General features: G+C 42.2%; 2 protein-coding genes and 1 non-coding gene across 3 annotated transcripts; all 3 read right to left on the bottom strand.

The window, feature by feature from the left end:
- Positions 1-1,669: 1,669 nt before the first annotated feature.
- On the bottom strand, positions 1,670-16,560 carry kpnb1 (karyopherin (importin) beta 1). The gene is made up of 22 exons (XM_056741328.1): positions 16,287-16,560; positions 15,392-15,450; positions 14,508-14,690; positions 13,246-13,446; positions 13,010-13,162; positions 11,365-11,424; positions 11,163-11,252; positions 10,979-11,089; positions 10,800-10,901; positions 10,462-10,686; positions 10,188-10,379; positions 9,977-10,107; positions 7,452-7,599; positions 7,298-7,369; positions 7,063-7,207; positions 6,889-6,971; positions 6,553-6,660; positions 4,126-4,269; positions 3,882-3,987; positions 3,676-3,790; positions 3,238-3,399; positions 1,670-3,093 (listed from the first exon to the last, which is right to left on the bottom strand). Coding segments are annotated over exons 1-22 (2,631 nt in total). The 5' UTR covers positions 16,327-16,560; the 3' UTR covers positions 1,670-3,092.
- On the bottom strand, positions 6,718-6,860 carry LOC130416178 (small nucleolar RNA SNORA79). The gene has a single exon (XR_008906045.1). It is a non-coding gene; the product is annotated as a small nucleolar RNA SNORA79 (small nucleolar RNA).
- A 1,050-nt stretch (positions 16,561-17,610) lies between the features above and the next one.
- Positions 17,611-24,015, bottom strand: ube2m (ubiquitin conjugating enzyme E2 M). Its single transcript, XM_056740911.1, has 6 exons — positions 23,766-24,015; positions 22,347-22,441; positions 21,661-21,699; positions 21,045-21,148; positions 20,568-20,631; positions 17,611-18,611 (listed from the first exon to the last, which is right to left on the bottom strand). The coding sequence occupies exons 1-6, from the start codon at positions 23,878-23,880 to the stop codon at positions 18,471-18,473; spliced, it is 558 nt and encodes a 185-aa protein (XP_056596889.1). The 5' UTR covers positions 23,881-24,015; the 3' UTR covers positions 17,611-18,470.
- Between the last annotated feature and the right edge of the window lie 193 nt (positions 24,016-24,208).

Genomic DNA, 24,208 nt, shown 5'->3' with positions numbered 1-24,208 from the left:
GATTATATAGTGCAGGTGGCGGCTCATCTGTCACTGCAGCAGCTGCGCAGGTTTACGCAGGACGTCTTCCGCTGTCTGCGTCACATCGCCTTCTCCTGAACGGATCACACAGAATAACCTTCACTAGTGTGTGTCACATCTGTGTGTAACTGTGTTGTGTGTCACCTTTAACGGTGTAAGATCCAGTGCGTCTCTATGAGGTGCCGTATAGGTTTTAAATCAAACTGCACTTATGGATAGATACATAAAAGCGTGCATACACACATATGCACTGCTCACATAAACATGTTTACTATTGAATGTTCAAGCAATATACATGTATATTTGTGTATGCACGCTTTTATGTATGTAATCATAAGTTCATTTGGATTTAAACCCTCATACGTCTCCTCATTGTCAATGTATATATTTATTTATTTATTTATTTATTTAATTTATGCGACAACAGAAGCTTTGTGTATTAAGGAAGATGTGGCTTTAAGAATGTCTTGATTGTGATGATGCGTCTTAAGCACCATTGATTCTCAATACTGAAGAATACTGTCAAGTTAATAAACTGTCTAATTTCCGAAAACAGATTCTCCTCTTTTAATACAAAATGTGTTAATAGTTGAACTTGTTGTGTGCCTCAGCTGTGCTCATGATAACTTCATCATCTTCATCAGTCGCCTGAAAAGCTGGCTGAACTCTGCTGTATAAACCGCATGCTCACTCTTCATGTTCCCATACAGAAAGCTGATGGATTTGATATCCGTACATACAGTAGATGTACAGGGCTAGGGCAACATCCGCTGTTATAGAGTTTAATGTTGTTAGTGAAAGAAAAACCTTTTAATGATTTCATCAGTTTTGTCATGTTCACCAACGCCATAAAGTGTAGATTGGTGATGGTTCTGTTCTGGTCCAAATTTCCCTGCCCATCCGCGCAGCCGTGAAGAAAAGAAGCGGTAAACTACAGAACAAACACATGTTAGTCCTTCAAGACACGTTATGTAAAGTGATTGAGACTTTTGAAAAGCAATAACAGAAGTGGAGTCCTGATTGTAAATGTGAGGTGGAGCTGGGGATGGAGGAGGGTCATTTACTCCTGAGCAACATCATAAGCTGCTGTTAGCTGAAGGAGTTTTAAACGGAGGCTGTGATGGCTCCCATCAAAATCCCATCCATTGGGGTTTTACCTGACGGCCCACTGTTGGGTCAAACATGCACATTATCACAGTTAATTTAACCCAACAATGGCTCTATATATGTTTATGTTATGTTGTGTTTAGCAGTGATTGACACATGTTACTGTTGAACATGTCGGATGTCTAAAGGGCATAAATTGTGGCAGAGCATCTGTAACATTAAGAGTCTGATTGTTTATTTCAAGAGCAACTCTCGGAAGTAACCGAAGATGTTTTCGTACATGCGAGTCTACTCAAAAGTGATTTGATCTGTTGTGATGAAGTTTGAAGATGCATTAAAGGCAAGCAGGGATTCACCTAATTACCCGGCGTTCATATTATTTTGTCCAAGGGCTAATATAAATATCATGATATTCATCTTATGGAATTTGAACATTTAACATTTTGCTACAGGACAGCATGAACAACATGACTTGACGTAGATGATATTGTTGGATTACCTGCAAAAGCACAGAGCAGAGAAATTGCATCAAAACACCAGAAAGGTTTTCATGTCATTTATTAGCGTTCAAGCTGATGAACGTTCCCAAACTGCATCATGTGAACATCAGGTCCAAATATTCAATACAACGCAGCACTTTCACCATCACGCTCGTATTTCACTCCATATGGGTTTCATTCATCAAACGTAAAGTTTTGAGGGATTCTTGAAGCATCAGCGCAGTCTTTCAGTAAAGAAAACCCACAATCTGGCAGAGGCCACACAATAATAATGACAAAGAAAACTTGTCACTTTCATTCATTTTCTTTGCAATGCAAGGCAGCCAAAGTACCACAACTGCTAAGGAAACGTTAAATTTTATTTTTTTCATATCAATGGAAAAATATAACCTCATACAAATGTCTGATTCTGTCCATTGTCATTGTTTAAAAGCTCAGTGAATGACTTAAATGAAATGCTGGCAAAACACACACACAAGCAAAGCACATCAATGTAAATGAAACAGTGACATGTTTATTTGGAAATTTGTGTGTTAATGAATGTTTAAGCACATGTCCATCATCAGTACTCGCATGGATTTGGCACTCATCCTGCAAATCAAATGAAGGGGGAATAAAGTGAGACGTGTAAGTGCTTGCCGATCAGATTCCACCTCTCCAGTGGTGGTGTTCCTCTATTCCTTCCCTTTGCAGGTCAGGTGAAAGCCCAGTAGAGCCCATACTAACATACTAAAGAGAACTAGAACGAAAAGAAAAACCCAAAACAAAAGTATGAAAAGACTGCAGTGAAAAGCAAGATGAATGTCCTTCATCTGGTTCACTCATTGCCTGCTGGCTCTCCCATGTTCACTTTTACAGAAGTGCAGTTCACGGAATTTGCAACAAGATTTCTAATGTTTTATTTATTAGCGGCTGAAACATTAGAGGGGATATAGAGCCCCCCCCGCTCATTCACACACACACTCCAGTCACGCCATTATAAACTCCAGCAGCATCAGCATCAGCATCATCATCTCTGCCCCGTGTTCTTATGTCTCAAGTGCATCGCGTCATCGGGAACAATCCATAGTCCTAACTTTGTTTTTAATAAGTGCCAAAAAAAAAGTGTCCACAGATGAGTAAAACAGTCCTGTCTTTCACTAACCGGGGACAGATATGAGCGTGCGCCTGCACAGAATGTTGTCTTCTACGGTTTATTGGTCGGGTCAGAGAGAGTCCACACATGAGGAGGGCTTGAATCGGTGAAGGTTTTGGGCTGCTGTGTTTTCTGCTGGAATTAAATTCTGAAGGTGGTGTGATGTCTCTCACGCTTTCTCTCTCTCTCGCTCTCTCTCTCTCACTCGCTCTCTCTCTCGCTCACATTCTCACTCATCTCAGCGCACACATCACTTCTGCTTTGACTTGTGTTCAAGACAGAAGAAACCTCAGTGGGTTGGATTCCATTACTCTTTCCACAGCCAGTAATCTGGAACACACACGCAACACAACAACAGAGAACATTTCAAACAGCGGCATCCAAAGCGGATCTGTAGCATGCATACTGTAAAACACATCAACAGAACATCAACGATGAGAACTAAGGTCAACTCATGAATCTGTCGTCACACACCAAGCTTGGCTCTTTAACTTTCGCAGCTCCTTTGTGGCCCATGTAGCCAATGTTTTGGTCTTGCTGGTCTTGGACCTCCGGCCTTCTGTCAGCAGATCATTGATCTGAGGTCGAACCTCCACCAGCTTCATGACATCTTTGCCAAAGGTCGTACAGAGATCACTGAAGAGAGATCAACAAATCAAACCCATTGGTTAAGAAACATCTAAACAATGTGTTGCTGAACACTTACCAGTTACATGATGTGTACTAATGTCTATACTGTACAATATTTGATTCAAACAACATGCTGACATACAAGTGGACAGGACCAACTGACTTATATACCGACTCATCTTTATTAAATGGGCTTCTCTCTTCACACACTGTTTAGTGACCCATTGAAAGACCTTGTGCTTGGCCAAACTAGCCTTCAGGTTATATGAAGTAAGATTTTACCCAATGAGTCCTACAGCATTAGCAACAACTCCATCTGAATGATCATCATCCTCGGCAATGTGATGAATGAAGGACAAAATAAACTCCACACGAGGCTGCACCAGCATCACATCAGCTGCACACACAAACACACACGCAGGGTTTTATTCAACGTTCAGTCAACGTTCAGTCAACGTTCAGCCATTTCAAGGTCAGACAATACTTACGGTGTACATTCTCCTGGTCTCCCTTCAAACCCTGAATGATGCCGGTGTATGCCTCCAGACAGCCTTCTCTCAGCTCATTCAGATAATCCACCATATCGTAATCCGTCTGTAACACACACCAGCACACCGTTGTACTCGGCAAACAAATAAAACACCGTCTGGACCCTCAAAGCTTGTGTTGCAAAGCCAGTAAGTCATCAGATCACGGTGGAAGTGACAGCACAGGTGAATGCATGGCTCTTACCTTGTCCACTTGTGCTTGTGAGGCCTGCTGTAAAGTGTCCAGCACAATATCCAGATACTTCTTGAATTCACCTCCAATGGCAAGAGCAATATCCCCAAAGACGGACAGAATCTGAGGTTTCACAGACCTGTGCACATTCTCATTCTACAGACACAAAGAGACAGTTTCAGAGACGATCCTTCTATACACAAAGATTTTATAAGTTTGCCTACTTACCGTAAAAGTTTTAGACCATTCATTCAAGTTTATTTTAACCGAGAACAGCATTTTAACCACAAAATCCAGAAAAAGATTATATAAAAGTTATAAATTGATTGGCATTTCATTGAGAAAAATAAGTATTTGATCCCCGAGCAAAATATAACTGGAGAAACCCTTGATAGCAAGCCGAGGTCAGACGTTTCTTATAGCTGGTCAGCAGATGCACACGTGTCAGGAGACATTTCGTCCACTCCTCTCTAAATCTTCAAGGTTTCTTGGTTGTCACTTTGCAACTTGACGTTTTGGCCTCCTTCACAGATGTTCTATAGGACTAGGGTCTGGAGACTGGCTAGGACACATATGCCTGGTTTCCACTGAGCAGTACGGTTGGGTCAGTACAGTACGGTACGCTTCGTCACGGGCGATCATTATCAGGCTTGCGTTTCCACTGACATCTGGTATGTTTGGTGTACGCCGGAAAGTAGCGATTTACATCATTATCGCCCAAAGAGTATAGAGACCAAGCAGCACAACTCTGGTGCTTTTTTGAGAGAAAACTGCGCTGCTGCCATGGCCACAGCAGAGTGGCTTTCACCCCAAAATGGCGCCGGTGCAGGGGTTGCAATGGAATGTTCTATTGAGTTTTGCCTCTTGGTATCTATACTCATTGGTTCCCCTTGTAGTGCACGCAAGTGACAATTCTCTGTAGATTAATCAGCGTTCTACAGTGATACTAGCTCCACCCATTAGATTCTGGCACTATTGGTACTAACCGAGCTAGGCATCCTTACGAAACGGTCCCAAAAAAGTGTTATGGTATGGTTCGCTTTATTGGTCCCATTCACAGTGGAAACGGGAGAACTGTGTATCGTACTGAACCGTATCCCTCAGTGGAAACAAGGCACTAATGTGCTTCTTCTTGAGCAACTTCTTGGTTGTCTTGGCGATATGTTTTGGCTCTTCCACGACCCATATTCAGTGATCTAGTTAAGGGGAGGAGGTTTTACTGTACATGACCACGTCCCTCAGCCCCTCAATGATGTGAAGTCATCCTGTATCCAGGAAAAAGTCCTAAAGCATAATGCTTCCAACAACGTGCTTGCCTAGAAATTATGTTCATTAGCAAACTTCAGATGCGCCAGACAGGCCTTCTTGAGCAGGTGGACCTTGCAGGTGTAGCAGAATTTCAACCTATTGTTGCGGTGTGTTACCAATGATTTGCTTGTTAACTGTGGTCCCAAATGCCTTGAAATCATTAACAAGCTTCATCTGTGTAGTTCTAGGATGATCTTTACCCCATTAGGGACGCTCCAGACCAAGGGCAATAGATGGTTATTTTGAATTTCCAAATAATCACACCAACAGTTGTCTCCTCACCACGCCCATTCCAGCTTTGTGCAGCTCTACAACCGAGTCACAGATGTCATTTGACAGCTTTGGTCTTGACCATGGTGGAGAAGTTGAAATGGAAGACACAGATTCCGTTGGCAGGCATCTTTTATTTCCTTCATTACACAGCTTGTTGTAATGTTGATTCTTATTGGCCAGTCGCGACATTTGCAGGTTTGTTATTCCCTGTTCACTGAATAACACACGCTAACCCAGATGCAGCAAATCATTTAAGATAAGAAAACTAACCAAATTGCCTGTTTGTGACGTTTGAACGTCGTTTCTTTAAAACAGAGACTAAAAAAATTTCCTCGCAGAAGGTCTGCATTCATTAAAAATGAGCTAATAATTTCGAATTCACATTTCATAACCAGTTTTTTTCTCATGTGCCAATTAGCCGTGTAATAAGCGTGATGATGTACAACCAGCCGTTTCAGTGTGAAACAAGACCCTCCGCCATAACCACAGGCTGCCTGTACATGATCCCTCACAGAAGGAGAACTTTCATAAAGTGACAGGACTAAACTGTGGTCCATAAGCACATACCAATCTGTGATACAAAGACTTCTTGCTGGACGATATGGGATCAAATCCTCAATGCAGATCAATTTATAACGTTCATATATTTTTTTCCAGATGTTCTTGATGATATTCTGTCTCTATCCGTTACAATAAACCAACAATTACAATTATACACTGATCATTTCTTTGTCAGTGGGCAAACTATCATTTCCCCCATCACTGTATACCCTGAGTGTATTCTGAGAAATGACACAGCTGGAGTTACATATAGTGTGTTTGTGCTATAATACGTGTGTGACGTGATGTGAGACTTACGCCCAGGTTCTCCAGCAGTAACTGCATGATTTCATCACAATAAGGCAGAATATTGGCCATCAGAGCTCGACACAGATCACACACCAACCCCACCGCAGCCAGACACACCTGAAGACACACACCATTCGTATCACTTCACAAGAACTACAAATATTCTGAGTAAAGAGCTGTAGAGTCCTGCAAAATCCAGCGAGGCCACAAGCAGCCGCGAGGCGGCGACACGCTGGGTGAAGTAGACTCCGCTTTCTCTATGACGATCTAAAATCCCGATCTGCACAAGCTCATAGCAGTGGGAGGAACAATCGTCAACACGACACAATGTCGCGCCACACTTACCTGATATTCAGCGTAATTCTTTAGACCAATAACCAAGAAGGGCTTGAAGGCTTCCATGTATTTCAAGAAGTCACTGCCCAATACTGAAAACACAGAAAAATAGAGCGTTGAGCATCTGCTCACATCCAGCCATAGTGTCTGAGCTTGACAGCCCTCACTCGCCCACTCACTCACCCTCCACCAGAGTACTGACGGCCATGAGCGCGTCCTCCTGAACGCCACCCGAGCCGGCCGTGCTCTGAAACATGCGGAGCAGAGACGCCATCACCACATCAGAGATCTGTAGCGCGTCCTGATGCTGAACCTTCCTCAACACGTTCTGTTAACGCACGCAACAGGTGCAGAGTTCAGTACACACACAACACACGAGCGAACGAAGATGTGAGCGAGACGCTGAGAACATGCTGACCTGCAGGGTGGCACACAGCAGAGACTGCAGATCATTGAACTGGATTCTGTCCGAAGTGCTCTGGATGTGAGACTAAAGACAAAAGACAGACATCTTAAACACGTCCATCCAAACATCCAGCTGAAGACGACTGGAGAAGAAAGAGTTTGCTCACCTCCATCTGCAGGACCTGCTGCAACCGCTCCATGATCACTAGAGTGGTCTTCTGTACGGCCGGGTAACAATCCTTTGCGCTGTTCTTCACTATCTCCATCAGAGCTTCATATGCCGCACTGCGCAAGTTATTCTGATGACCATCTGGCCTGGAAACAAATAAACAAACCCAACACTAATAATACAAACTGTCAAACAGAAGAGGACCTGAAACGCTGTAGTTTTAACACGCTAAAATAGGAAAATGTATGACTTTGTTCCACAGAATACAAAAGAAGATATTCTGAAGAATGTCGGTAACTAAACAACACTGGACCCAATTCACTTCTATTGTACAAACACAAAACCACTGCAAGTGAATGTGGCCTTTAACAACATTCTTCAAAATATCTTTTGTGTCCTGCAAAAAGGTCAAAAAGGTTTAAAATTGATGATTAAATGATGAAAGAATTTTCATTTTTGGGTGAACTATTCAACACATTATTCCAATAAACTGCATTTTAAGCTTGAAAAGTGGGGTATCAGAATAATCATACTACAGAATGATAAAACGAAGAATGTTGAAATAAAAGATCAGCTTTTCAGTTGTCAATAACAGAGATATTTGTTATTAATCCCTGCCCTGGTGATTTGAACAGTAATGTAAAACAACAGTCTCCATTAATGTCACTTATGCACATCAATTCTTTCTATGAGTACATGCTAGGCTTGTGTGATAGATACCTGCTGTCCCACCGTGGCTCCGCCCCCCACCTTCATTTAGAATTTTTATATTAATAAATTGTTAAGTTAAAGAGTAAACTACAGTTGCGTGTCTGAACGCCTCTGCTGTAAGCAGAACAAGTGTCACTGCAGGAGTGAGATGTTATTCCTCATGTGAGGAGAGTGAAGTGAACTGACTGACAAGACCATGACGGAGGCTTTTCTGTCAACATGTAGAACATGAGGACTGTCATCAAGAGCCTGTAAAGATTATATTTTCGTTTGGTTCTCATTTTCAAAAGTGGGTGCTTGGCCATCCCATATTCCCCGGCTTATAAGTTTTTCGCAGTGCGTGACGCGATTACTCGTTCTGTTAAAGGTGCCAAATAATTAATTAAAAAAATATGTCCTAAGGTTCTCTGATATCTACGTTAAAGGTATGCAGCTTTATACAGTGCCAAAATGATCCAGAAACATTTACAACCCCAGGATTTCTCCCTAGAATGAAAAGGTCTGCTATTACTTTATTTGGAAGGGTCATGAATGTTAATGTTGATCTCTGCTCTGATTGGCTGTTTGACTGCGTGTCTCATGCCATTAGCTCACATAACAAACAGATCGCTACTGTCAGATATGAACTGGAAGAGGTGGATAAATCACTTGCAGCAGGGGTTGTCATGGCAATATGGTCAGAATTGACCCTTTCTTCAATCAGTATCAAAACTCTGAGGGAACATGACTGATGTGTGCCCAGGTTTGAATAACTGTCTTTCACTTTCGTCACATGACTCTCACTGCTCTGTGCTTCAAATTGCATTGGAAACAAATATAAACAAGGCTTAAGGGGCATATAAACTTGCACTATAAAGATTAGACACGTCAGACTTTATAATTGTGCAGCATGTGCTGTTTAAAGAAGATGCTCATGAGTTTATAACAGAAGCTTGCACTGTACAGATGACACGCTTGATAACTGCCCAGCTCGCGCTGTATAAAGAAGATGAGACTCTGCGCAGCTCACGCCTCACTTCAGAACATCAGAGCTTCTTTAAAAAAGACAACAATGTCATCGTTCATCACGAGGTTTCACTCTAGACTTCATCCGATGCAAATTTGGTAGACTTTGGCCAACCCTACTCACACTACCTGCAGAACTTCTGATGATGTGGCTGTGCACGTCCGGCTGGCCTAGCACATGGGCGGGTATATGCACTTCAAGGTCACAGTCGGTGTTTTGTTGGGATTGGCCAGTTTTTCTGTTTGGTCTTTTGCATGCACAAGATTTACACAAGGAGGAACAATAGTGTTTGAGGCTCACGATATGTCATTTCCATGTACAGACCTCTTATTATTCATCCGTGTCTAGGGAAACACACTTCCCATTCTACAGCACTTTAAACATAGACAACCTATAGAATGTAAAGGTTTTTTTTTCAATTCCCATACATTTTTTGCTTGATGTGTGTCATGATCATTCATTTTGTTAAATGCAACCTATCTGACATTTAAGTTTTTATATTTGTTTCTTATTTGTTTGCACAGTGGTTATTTGTTTTGTACGGTCTGTGTTTAAAATAATAAATAGCAAATGTCATTGTACTTTTTTGTAGTTTTCTGTGTTTTTTATTCAAGCAATTGCCGTTCCAGAATTGCTGCTAATTCAAACCTGAAAGTAAAATATGTATCTACAACCACCCCACATGAATGCACCCACCCCCGGTGTTTTTTCACGTCTGTTAACCGTTGGGGAAATTAAATCACCGCCACATCCCTAGTACATGCTAATGAAAGACCTGCAACAACACATAACATCCTCATGAATACCTGTCTGTGGTCTCCAGAAGTTTCTGGACGATCAGCTCAAAAGATGAGGACAGACAGTAGGTGCTGGGTTCTTCCTGATCATCAGCGGCGTCCGTGGCCTCATACGCCGCTTCAGCCAGACTGGAGAAAGCCTGAAAAGAAAAGTTTGTTTTAACTACAAAGAAATGCAGAGGCGAGACAGATAAGATGACTAAATCAATGTCATCATTACCCAGCAGACATTGGAGGCCACGCGAGGCTCAGCCCCAAGACCCTCGATCAAGCACTGGAGCAGAGGGGCCAGATATACTTCATTGATGGCCGCCTCAGGCAGAAGATCACAGATGCGTCCTAACGTCCAGGCCGTCGTGTCCCTCACCACTACACTGGGGTCCTTCATCAGCTCGATGAGGGTGGGCATGGCCTATCACACACACATACACAGTCATTTCATCTGGACATAACAGCGCACACACACACACACGTCTTCTGAAGATGAGGGTCACCTGAACAACGAGCGGTTTGAGCTGGTTGAGTTCAGGTCCCTCCAAGATGGAGCCAAACGCCATGACGGAGGCATCTCTGTAGCGCCAGTCATGATGTTTGATGTGTTCCTTGATAAAGGGCAGGACGTGTGGGACGACATCGTCCTCGCAGCACGTGGCCAACAGCATGAGACACACACCCGCAGCCTTACACGGGTTCCAGTCGTCATCATCGTCGTTCTCATCCTACAAGAGAACAAATCAAATTGTACGCATCAGCTGATAAACCTTCCAAAACCATCGTGTTCAAACCTCCTGCTGCCATGGACACAACCACACACACACACGTTGTGAAGTACCTGTTTGGTGAGCGTTTGTGTGAGGATGGGCACCAGGTACTGTAGAGCTCCTTTAGCATAAAACTTGCTGGTGTGCTCTGGAGGACGTCCCTGTTCAGATGCCTACAGACACAAGAAGGTCATGACTCATCATTGACAAGAACACATCTGGTTCATTCAGTGAGCGTGTCGAGCATCACCTCTGTGGCTTCAATGGCCAGATCCATCTCCTCGTCACAGACGTTGGACCAGAACTCAATTCCCTGTAAGGCCACTTCATCAATGTCACTCTTCATGGCCTCTATTGTGATCTGAAGAGAACGAGAGCGTAAAGTAAGATCATGACACTCACACATCACATCAATACTGAATGAAAACACTCACGGCGAACAGTGCAGGGCCCATGTACGTCTCCATGTACTGATAATATAAAGACATGATCTTCACCAGGTTCTGTAGCGCAGCCACCCTCACCTACAGATCACAAAACAGCAACACTTCATCCACACACATACACATGGGTCAACACGGCTTGCCGCCCACTCTACAAAACGTGATGATGGTGAACAGAGCTGATGAAACTCACCCTGTTGTCTGGACACTGAGTGGCTTCACACACCACCTGCATGATGAAGTGTCTTTCTGTCTAGAGGAAGAGAAACACAGGACGACACTTCAATAACCAATCATATCAACGCTCCAGTAGGACAAACAGATCAGACTGAACACTGACTTTATTATCAATCAAGAGAGAGAGAAAATGCTTTGTGCAAAACCAAACACTACCAAAGCATCACAGGATTCAATAAGTAGTACATAATTGGGCTTTCACACCGCAGGAACAATTTCATAGTTCTGGGACGGTTTGTCCGGCCGGAATTTTTATTTGGGAGAGCCTTTCTGGAGGAACACTTCAGCTCTTCTCTGAGACAGGATAGGAACGATATGCAGCGATGGTGGATCACAGGTTCCACCATCATTCTGCTGTTAAATGAGGTCGCTGTCGACCTGCATACGTCACTAAATAGTTCCTTTTGCTGGTGCGAATTTGACTTGGGAAATGGACTGAGGAAAACTTAGTTTGCATAGGACAGCCCTCTTTGGTCGGGAACAGTGTGTGTAAAATGAATACCGTTTTATTCCTAAACACTATGAACTAGGACGATGCCTACAGCGAAACATCGCGATAGACAATGACTTTGGGGGGCGGGGCCAGTGTAGGCTGTGTGATAAGTCAACTGTGCAGGTCACACGGCACTGATGTTTCCCGCTGTCGTTTTGGACTTGCAGAGTTCAGGTCGCCATTGACAAGTTAACACACATCCAATGTGAGCACATTACAGTCCCTGTTTGCATTCACTTTCTACGTCCGTCTCAAACACATGCCGCGCAGCTTCCAAATCATACTCAACTGCGGATAAGCATGAATGGACGAGGTCGACACATGGGCAGAATGTCATACTGTGAACTCGGCTGTCAGCATTTGTCATGGGAATGTGCTGAACCCGTACGGGATGTGGAGACGACCGCAGACCCTACTGATGATGAAAATTTCATCATGCAGGGGAATCACGATGCAGGCACAGCATCCTGATGGGTGTCAGCCATCGGCAAGGGACGTGTCATCGTCTATCGGCCAAACCCTACTATGAACAACCATTTAAAATGAAAAACAAAGACATTGATAAAAACACAAGAGTGCAGAAGTGAGAATTCCAAGTGAAGAAACCCTGAGGTTTGACATCATAAGAGTGGTCCACACCTTCTAAAGCCAAATGACAGGCACGTTTGTGAGAAAACCCCTAACCGACGCAATCATTTAAGCACTAAAATCAGATGAAGACACATCAATATCTTCAAATCTCAATATCATATGACAACTAGTTACCAAGACATGGAAGCCGTTTGGAGGGTTCTTTCTGTGTGGATCATTGTCTGTAACTGCAGTTGTGGCAGTAGACCACTGCGGTGGTGCAGTTTCATTATCAGCACACGTGTCATTTTTTGTAATTTCTTGTTCGGAACTTCATTAGGAGCTGTATTGTTTTATTTAGCTTCAGTTGCATGTTTATTTTCTAAAGGTTTCTAAAATGAACATGACATGCCATCACAGCTCTGCATATATTGATTGAGTTTGGCTGCACATCTGGTCATTGGGTATCCAAGATTTAACCCCCCGAATAACCTGACTGGCACAATCGGGGGTACCATTAGCGAGGATGTGGCAGTACCTCTTTATCAAAGTTAGCTTTGGTGAACTCCAGCGAGTTGAGCAGTGCATTAGTGGCGGCGAGTTTGACGTTGTTGCTGGGCTCCTCCTTCCTCATGCCCTGTATGATGGCCGTCAAGATCTGGTTGGCATTGTCCTGCAGATGCTCCGGATCCTGACGAGCAGATTCAGAAAAGGTTTCATGTGAACAACATGTCTGGCAGAGTAACAGGGCAGACGTGTGAGACGAGAACTTACGATGTCCTGGCAGATATAGCCAATGGCCTCCAGCGTGGACTCTTTCATGTGCTCTGTGCTGCTGGGGTCCGTCACATTGGCCACTAGCTGAGGGATGAGCTCTGGCCACTGATTCACCGGGATCTCAGCACACGCGATACCAGCCACACACTGAGACGCCGAGCTCGGCCTGTACGTCTCTGTGCCGAGGGTCTGCAGGACCTATACAGCAGAAAGTAATCTCATTATATAGCTTTTGAACGGACACAGATCAGTCCATTTGCTCCAACACTATACACATCAAAAGAACAACTATTATCATTTATAATACGGTCTTCTCTATTTGAACCTGCAAAGGCAAAGTTTCAGTCGCGATTACTCCAGTCAGAGCCACTCAGTTGGCATTCCAATACACATCAATGTGTTACGAAGTATTATTACTTGTGATAATTATTTTAAAAAGCTCCATCGTATTTAAAGCAGTAAATGAAACAGAGTTTATATATATATAATTTTATGGTTCAGGTGAGAATGTTTATAAAGTAGGCATCGGCCGGTATGAGATTTTGACAGCATGATAACTAAAATGTGTTATTTTCAAATGTCTGCAAATACTAACAACTTTTCAACTGGACACAAAAACATTTTATTTCAAACAAACATTCATAGAACATGCATGTCGGGTAAAAATAAAGAGGCTTAAAATGATAGTCTTTCAATATGGGCTATATTAACATTAAGCAGACGGTTTTATCCAAGGAGACTTACATTGCTTTATCCTATACATTTTACATAGGTATTTGCAATCCCCTGGGATCGAACCCACAACCTTGCGTTGTTAACACAATGCTCTTACCACTGAGCTACAGGAAAGCTTTATATTAGTCTTAAACAACAAACACGGCATCACATGACTTAATCATTTTTGTGTAAACACAGCTCCTACCTTAGAAACGGTATCACAGAAAATGTTAGTGGTTCTGAAACCTTGCCTCTTTCAAACTTGTTATACCTTGGAATTGGTATTCGGCCCGTGCCTTTTATAAAGTGTTATGTTTTGCTACAGTAATCATGTTAAGACTGATGGTTTAATGAATGGGTTATCACGCGTATTGTCCATAACCATCATCAGGATCTGCAGAATCTTCCACTGGTTGAGCTCTAGTACAGAAATCATGCCACTGTCTTATTTAGGTCCTGTACGATAATCAATTATTACAGACAATCATCATTTTGACTATAATGACTAGACACAAGATGACACATATCAATTCCATGCTTACATAATTCTTGATCTCTCTGCGAGCGCTAGAATCGATGGCCAGCCATCTCTGCTGGTACCGTGTCTTGACATCTGGATCTTTTGATGTCAGAGAGTTCTTCACCTGCAGACCGGCAGCCACACGAGCCACCTGTGTGTTCCCAGGATTGGCCAACACCTTCGAGAGCTCCACCAGGAATGTCGGCTGTCGGAAACAAAGAACACTAACGTGAGACAAAGACGACTACATACCAAGCATCTCACGCCACAACCAAAGTAAAATCACTCGACTGACATTTAAATGTGACTCTGCCTGTGGCCGCGTGTACTGCATAAACTTGCATACTGAAGCAGTGTTCTTCACAGGTATTCTTATGCAAAACAGCAGTTGGGTAGCTAGGCAGTGAGCTGGTAAAGCAAGTTGTCATTGGTTTCAGAAACAAACATTGCTTTCTGGATCTGCCTCTTTTAAGCATTTATTATGAAAGAAACATCAGTTTGTGATATGAACATGACATCCAACACGCCATCAAACATGACAACCAATGAGAGTCACAGTTATATCTGAATGTAGCACTTGTTCACATTTGATGAGCTCACAAATACGAGTGTTCAGAAGTCATTCATTAACCCATTGGGTTTTACTTCAATAAGACATTTCTGGACATTGGTGCATACTATAAAATGAAAACACTTAAATATCAATAATATTACATGTTTTCAGCTTTCGAAATGAAGTCATCCACATGAAGTGTGATCACGGGAAGACGTGGAAACGATGAGTTTTTTCAGAAACTCAACAAACGTTACGCGGTGTGTGTGTGTTAATGATATGAAGTATGATGGCGTGACTGTGATGTTGTGTGTTCAGTTGTCAGACAGCAGTGGATGAAGTTCTGATCTCACCAGGTTCTCAATGGCCGCCTGCTCCAGAAACTTCTGCGCCGCCTCCAGTTCATGACGATCTAAAACCACAAATTGTCATCATTACGAAGTGTGATCAATCGCACACACATCGCATTAATACTCTCCCGCCAAATACACAACACATTCACCTCATCACATTCATCTGTGTGCGTGTTTAAAATGACCATGTTGCAGCTCACGCGCACAAATCACACCACCTTATAGACACACTCGCGATCATCTCATGGGCACTCGACATGTGCGGTCATAAAACGGTTGTTTTATGGGATTTAAGTCATGATGTGACGATTGAACACGATCGTGAGGCAAAGAGATGCTAATCATGCTAACGGCTAGTCACTTCCTGACTGAAATGCTAACCGGCTAACTTCTGCAGCAGTAAAGTGCGATGTGGTGTGAACCTCAAACTCTGTTGGTGTGTGTGTCAGAACACGACTGATCCACAGTTATAACTGATTCGTCTACAAGTATGTTGTAAGTTAACTGCTGTGTGAATGAAATAAGCGACAGTCACAGTAACTTAACGTACAGGCCGGCAAACACACCCTCGCGCGCACACACTCACCAAACAGACACATGCGATATGACAGTGTTTGTGTGCGCGCGTTTAGTGCTAATGATGAACATCAGGTGAATGAATGTGTGTGTTAGCGTGTTTTACTAGCTGTGTTCACGCAACATGTGTGTGTATGAGAGACGCGCGTGGCCTTGGCTTTATTAGCCGCCCGCTAACGCACAGAAGCCCACGAGCGAACGCGCGCGCACGTACAGAGGCGATCGTTACATACAAACAAACAGAAAACAGTTCGTTCGCCAGAACAACTAGTCACACGTAAGAATAAATGACACACTCGTGGAAAGAAGTGTCGTGTACCTGGGGACACGGTTTTCTCGAGGATTGTGATGAGCTCCATTCTGACGCGCGCAAAGGCGACGAGATCTCTGCAGTGACGCGGACGGGAAGGCAGGGGGAAGAGAGTTTTCCGTTCACAGTCAAACACACGTCCACGCGCGATAATGAAGACTATCGTGACAAATTCTCGCTATCTACACGCGCGGTTAAGCGCTTCTTCTCGTATGCCGACGTCGCGAGGAAAAGGCCGCGCGGAACTCCCGCCCGCGAAATGATATCACGGACTGACGTCAGAAAACCCCACCCATCTCCTCGGAAGCGCATCGTCACATATTTAACGTGGAGCTGCGCAGACGGGTCAGTGTATGACGTCAAAGTGTCGCGAGAGTTCTGCGCTTTGAAGGGAGTAGTAGGGCAAAGGGACGTTGTATACTACCGGTACAGTTTAGCGTGTTGACAAGAATGTGTCTATGCTCTCATACTTGTCAGTCGCTTTGAATAAAAGCGTCTGACAAACGAATAAAAGAAAATTAAAAATTCACTTCGCATTGGAATTCCCTCCCACAGTGACTGTGTCTCATGATGTTTTTTTTCTTCTGGACAGGCCTGTTGGTGATTTCTACATGACAGAGGCAGATATTATATGTCAGTTTCTTGCATTGATCATTTCTGCTTCTCTTATGAATGATGAACAACTTGGATCAAATTATGATGTCATTCATTTGTCTTAATGGTTTTGTAATGCGGTGATTACTTGTGTTCTTAGGACTGCACATAAACAACTGTGCCCCTGGACAACAAAACCAGTTTTAGGGGTACAATTTCTAAATTGAGATTTTTACATAATCTGAAAGCTGAATAAATAAGATTTCTATTGATGTTTGGGTTGTTAGAAGAGGACAATATCCAGCTGAGATACAACCCGATTAAAACTCAGGAATACGAGGGTGAAAATATTGAGAAAATATTGAGAAAATTTATATTAAATAAAGTCTTTATATATTTAAGGTAGGAAATGTATCCTAATGATTTTTGGCATAAAATAAAAATCTATATTTTAACCCATACAGTGTATTTTTACTTTTACCATATATGTTCTTGTGCTACTTGAGACTGATTTTGTGATCCAGGGACACAGATATACTTATGTGAGCTTATCTTGAAGCTACTTTTGAGTTGTATATTTTATCATATTCGTCAGGACCTTAGCTTTTAAAGTTCAATTGTGAACATTATGCATTTTGCAAAAAATATCCATCATACAACAGGTAACACACAAAATCCATGTCGCAATTTTTTCTCAATACAAAGTCCGTGATGTAGCGACACTTTGGTCAACTCATAATTGTATAAGTCAGATAAAACATTTTATTGATTTGAAACACAATCCGCTGTTGTCGTTTACACTAATCTTAAAATGCAGCCATTCAAGTCAATATTTTATTTAACATAATTCATATTGCAGTCATTGTGAACAGCCGGGATTTTAATATACACAACAGAACTGTAACAATTTACGCAACCATTCCATTCTGACCCTGCGCCCCCTCCCTCTTCATGAAAATCCACTCCCGCCCCTTCCCAACCACGAAAACTCCAATAAAACATATAACTCTCTCCCAATCCCACAACAGCCCGTTTGCATACGAATCCCATCGATGGTAACCGAGTGCAGTCCGTAAGTTTGTCAGGCCTTCAATCGGTCAGCGTTTTCTCCATTGGTCAAATGTGATACTCTACACGACTTCTTGTTGTTTTGCAAAAACCTAAACGAGTGACTATTTAACGCAGCTGAATATGTGCGATGCAAGGCGGGTTCCCCCGTCACTGTAGCCCAAACAACATCAGTCCTCATGCCTTCATAATGGAATACAAGAGAAGTGTAAATGATTTCAACATGTCTCTCTCACGTCAGTGAGTGGGTGGGTTGGGGTAAGTTAGCGTATGAAGCTCGGCCAAAAAAAAAAAGAAAAAAAAAAAGTGGGTACCAGCATAGTGGCAAATACGACTGATTTCTCTGAGCAACAATCACTGACCAGCCTTTCAAAGCCCATTCCTTTAGAACCCACCCGCGCTGAGCCTGTCCCGTGAGAAACCCCTGACCCCCCTCCCCCCGCTTCTCCTCCGTCAGTGTGTCAGTCAGTATTTCTCAGCGCATGTAAACGATAAATGCATTCTGGGATGTAAGGGCCAGTGGACTCGAGACTATTTCAGACAGCGCTCAAAGTAGGTGGCACCCACGTAGCCTCCTCTCAGAGATCTCTGAACGTTCTGCTCGAAAAGCCTCCGGTTCGTCTGTAGGACCTCTGCTGCCTCTTTGTTCAATGGATCTTCAGGATTGGGTTCCTAAAAAAAGGGACACAGATTTGAACCGACAATACCAAGACATTTGCTTAACAACCCCTGGCTGATTGGCTGACAGCTTGGAACTACATTTTATTCTTAGGCCGTCAGCGCTGCACTCCCACTTTGAGTGACTGCAATTCAACACACAGATGTTGTGAGTGATCACCTGAAGTCCTGTGATGTCACATTTCTTTAATCCTGATGGGCTCAATAAATAGTCTGATGAGTATGTAAATCAATCGTTTGATGTCACCTATGGGAGATGTCGGACAACCGTCTTAAGAAGGTTCCATACTGCCCGCGAATATTTGAAGCGAATGTTCCTTACAAAAGCAAGTTTCTAATGAAGACCTTGACGCAGAAATACAATTGTTTTTTTTCAACCAGTGCAAAGACACGGGACACAAGGTGGAGCTAAGCACCAAAAACTGACTGCAAACTCTCTTCAATAAGCACAAGGATGAGGACACCGGCTCTAAACAGGGGGGTGTATTATTATACTACTAATGTTTACGTACTCATTTTTTCTCGATTATTTACATTTACATTTATGCATTTGGCAGACAATTTTTCGTTGCATTTACCCTATACATATATATATATATATATATTAGTGGTGGGCATAGATTAATTTTTTTAATCTAGATTAATCTAGATTAAAATGGCTCATTTGAATTCTGCCGAAGGCATTCAGAATATGTGTGCTACCCAAATAATGACTAAAAGTAAGTCTTCGAGAACGGGTTTCTCAAGCCAGGTGGCGCATTAGACCAGGGGCTCATCTCCGGTTTCCAAAATGCATCACAAACTGCTTGAGAAAGCTGTTCTACTATGATAATTGGTGATGAAAATTAAATTATGTTCAATAAGATGAACTTGCGTTGACTTCCGCATTAGCTAAGGGACGATTTCCGTTTAGGTGGTACTTGAGACTGGAAGAGCTCCTACAGTACATTTACATTTAGTCATTTAGCAGACGCTTTTATCCAAAGCGATTTACAAAGAGTGAGGGAGCAACAAGCGATATGTCATACAGGAGCCATAATACATTAGATCTCAATACAAATTTACTGGTTTCAATTAAAGTTAGACCACTACCTGTTGAGAGAAAGTTTTTTTTTTTAAACCAATTCCGCATTGCACAAGGTGCAAACAACGTAGTCTTGTCGATGTTCCTATTGGGAAGCTTCTTAAAAATTAATATTCCCTGAAGCAAACCCGGCGGCTTCATAGCTGCATTCATGGTAGCACGTCACGTTTGATGCGGTAATATCACAGTAACGTTATGTTGTGTTCAGACCAAACGCGAATGGCGCCTCAAGCGCGAGTGATTTATATGTTAATGAAAAGAGCCAATAGACCTACTTGCTGCGCGAATCGCGCGAATGAAGCCCTGGTTATGAGATGATGAGGCGGCGAGAATGAAGCCCTGGTTATGAGATGATGAGGCGGCGAGAATGAAGCCCTGGTTATGAGATGATGAGGCGCGAATGAAGTCCTGGTTATGAGATGATGAGGCGGCTTCTGCTTCCGCGAATGACGCGAATCACGCGAGATGAAAAATCTCGTTCTCGCCCCGTACAGTGCAGTTAAGCTGGTATACATCCGCGCTAAAATATCAAGGTGAAAGTCATCATAGCTTGCGTAGTATAGACCCAGCTCCCAACACAACTTTGAGAATAGATTAACGGCGACATTTTTTTTAACGCGCGATAATAGTCTCACTGCGTTAACGGCGTTAACGGCGTTAACGGCCCACCACTAATATATATATATATATATATATATATATATATATATATATATATATATATATATATAGGTATGTGCAATCCCCTGGGATCTAACGCAATGCTCTTACCACTGAGCTAAAGGGAAAGATTATTGTCACACTGTATAACAATGCCCCACAAAACTACCAGAGTATGTGACCTAGAATCAAAACTTTACACTTACGAGGAACAGATACTGTAGTCCATATATGATGGAGTTAACCGTCAACACTGGCTTCCAGTCTTCTCTGAAACATAACAACAACTCATTTTAATGTGATGACGACTGAAATCTATTCATCGCACAGATAAACTTTTATTTTAGGATTACATCCCGAGTATTCATGACATGACTGAACACTTTCTACCATATATGTTGGTCAAATCACATGCAAAAACCCACCTTACTTTCTATAAAGTTTGAGAAAATGTATCTTATAAGAAATATATTTTCTGTACTTAGTTTGGCAACTTGCATAAACTTTGAATAAAAGAGGAGTGAAGCATAAATTCATATTGTCATTCACATCAGAGCAGACTGATCTGGTTCATGTCTTGACTCTTTAATAAAGATTTTTAATAAATTCCTTAAAAACGTATGTCAAAATGTAAAAACTTTGAGGGCACTGTTGCCAGTTTTAAAGTGGGTGGAAACTTTTACCTTAAAATATTTAGACAGACATTTCCTTCAAGGTCAATGTTGGGGTGATAAACCATTGTTTCACATTTGACTTTTGGAGGGTCGTGAGGGTATCCCTGTCCTACCTGAAAAAGAAAATACATTGAATTCTATGTTTTTCAGTTTTGTGTGAGAAAACTAAAAGCAACTGACAAGGAACAAAGCATTCTTTAAACTGCACCAAATTGGGTGTAAATCAGGCTCTGTTAGACGACTGTCTTCCGTCTACAACGTGTTGTGCATATATAGCATCAGTGCTAGTTGTGTAATGAAAAAAACAGCATACTGACAAAAATAAAAAAAATTCTGTAGACTGAAGACACAGATCATTAATACTGTGCACTGTGTGCTGTCAGATTTGAGGAAATCTAATAGCTAAGATGGCATAGAGTTGTGCCACCAATTACTGCATTTGTTCTATTAAAAACTCAAATCAGGGGAGAAATGTGTGCAGGCCATTTGCAGACAAGGGAATTTAAACAAAATCTTGAATTAATCGAATAATCTATAAAATAACAGTCAGCCAAAGGCGTTAAGAAGAAGACCTCGAGCTCTTTGTGCCAGCAGAAAGTCCTCAGCATTCAACAATGTAGTTTACCTTAAAACTGAAGACAAACTTTCCTCCTTTGTAGAATCCCTGCAAAATAAACAGAGAAAAGCACATGTGCATCTAAATATATGTTTATCTGTTACTGATGTTTCCAGCATTTATCAAGTAAGCTCTGGATTTAGAAACACAATTTCCTTTAAGCATATTTCACATAAAACACTCACAAATCTGAGGCAAGTAAAAAACATCAAAACAAAATTCTTCTGCAACAGGATATTTTTCAACTAATCATAATTTTAATTTGAAACGATGAAAACTTCTCAGTGTTCAGTTTCACAGAAAGTTGAAATGCTGTTTTATTTCTACTGGCAGCTATAGTTAAAGTTCTCTTAAAAACAGCTTATTTCTGTGTACTCAAAACACTAAATGTGCTTTAGAAAAACAATGTTTTTTACATTCTAATCAAAGACAAATGAAATGATAAATGGCTTGAAAATAAGCAAATGCTACAGATCTTCGGATTAAATAGAACAAACTCCTCATCCAATCACTGCAAAGATTCACTTAAAATGTTTGTCTGTGAGACGTGTATGTGATGTGCACAGCCACACAACTTACAGAAGGTCAAATAAAGCCTGATAAATGTCAGGTAAACACAGCAGAAGCATCTGAGCATCACTCATTCTTGTGAGGAAGAGCGAGCGAGGGAGTGAGTGAGTGAGTGAGAGTCAAACCTCATCTGGAGAGATGATGAGTTTAAAGTTGAGCAGGTCGTCCTGGTCCGGGAAAACAATCTCACATGTCTTTGGAAGATTAAGCTCATTGATGTCTGACAGAGAAACAGAGAAACATTAACACGCTGCTTCATGTTGACAATAAAACCAGTCACTGGATTTTCAGAGAAGAAAAACTTAGGCTGTGAATCCAACTCTTCACGTTTCTTTTTTTAAGGCGCATGCCAAAAGAGGCTGGTTTATTCAGAGTACCTTTGCCAAACCACACACTCTGATGAGAATCATCTCACCACCAATAAATGTAAAGGCCAACTGTACGTGTTTCTCATCAGATCTTTGCTGTGTTGTGCGAGACGGAGGTGAAGGAGGCGACACTGTCAGGGCTGCTTTGTTGAACAGTGTGAATGTCCAAAACACTGCTACACTTTAACAGACTCACCAAGCAGATGAGCTTCACTCTTCACACCGACAACAGGAGCCAGCAGGTGTTTGTCAGACAGACGACACCCAACTATGAGGACATGACTGCGTTACGCTTCAATGTGATGTGCTCACAAAAAACACGACTTCAAATTTGTTCAAAGTTTTGTGCCTTACAGCTTATAAACTAGTGTGCGCCAACACGTGGACAATATAAAGCATTCAAGTCACACAGCTTCTCATTCTGCCATAACGGATCAACATTTCTATGACATCATTCTGCACTTGAGCTTCTCCATTCTTACAAAGCAAGAGAGATCAGGGTATTATTTACCACACCAGCTGAAGAGATGATATGAGGCTCATTTTCATGCTAAATAACCCCTCAATGACAGATAAAGGGTCTGCTAAATGAATAAACGTAAGGCACAGATTCACATGTTCTCCAGTATGAATGAACTGGTTTGTGTTTGAAGTCTATCTTGCTGTCTAGTTTCGACACATCAGCATTTGTCGTGTACTCATTTGTTTAGAGCTCTGTTTGACTTCTTCCTGAATGTAGATTCAGGTGTGACTTTAGATTTATTTAACAGATTCATTCGACGATGTTTGTTTGTGGACGTAGTGTAAAGTGAAGACAAACATTGAGTGAGTGAATCTGTAGGCCTCAATATTTTGAGTGAGATTACTCACTACTGACGTTCACATTGCTCACTTTTATCTCCAAGAAGTCTCGTAAGAGTGAAAACGTTTGACTTTAGATGTCTAAAGAATGAAAACATCTCAAAAGCAGGTTGTCAGAATGAGATCAGACAGTGTCATGTAAACATTAGCTCGTCAGGCTAACACTGCAGCCTCAAGTCTCTTTCACTTCGCCTTCGTGAGAACACGTCGTCAGACTGACTAAACCGAAAACAGCGTTCTCGTCGCGCTGATCGTGTCTGTAACGTTAAGTAAATGTGTGTTTCGTGGTGTTTACGTGTTGTTTTACTGCCGTACCCTTCTGTATCCGCAGCTGGGCCGCGCTCGCTTTCTTTCCGCCGACTCCCTCTCGCGTTCCCCCGGCAGACTCCTCGTCCTTCTTCTGTTGCTTCAGCGAGAAAAGCTTGATCATCTTCACTCACTTCTGTGCTCAGAACAAGCTCAAAATCAACCGAACCCTCAGATAACGCGTGTTGTGTGTGTTGCTGTGTGCGTTTCACAGCAGCTGTAGAAAGAGAGAGAGAGAGAGAGAGAGAGAGAGAGCGAGAGAGAAGAGAGAGAGAGAGAGAGCGCTGGTGTGTGTGTGTGTTAGCTGCTAATGTTAGCTGAACATTATACAGCACTGTGTTCACTCGCTTCTCACTTTATTCACTGAAGAACATACACAATAAACACACAATGGAGCTGCGCCTCTGTTCTCTGTACATTTAGACGTTATTCTCACACAATAACACCCTATT

Source organism: Triplophysa dalaica, chromosome 25 (genome assembly GCF_015846415.1).
Source record: "Triplophysa dalaica isolate WHDGS20190420 chromosome 25, ASM1584641v1, whole genome shotgun sequence".
NCBI classification, from domain to species: Eukaryota; Metazoa; Chordata; class Actinopteri; order Cypriniformes; family Nemacheilidae; genus Triplophysa; species Triplophysa dalaica.
Note: the sequence above shows the minus strand (reverse complement) of the source record. Positions and strands in the feature narration are given on the sequence as shown.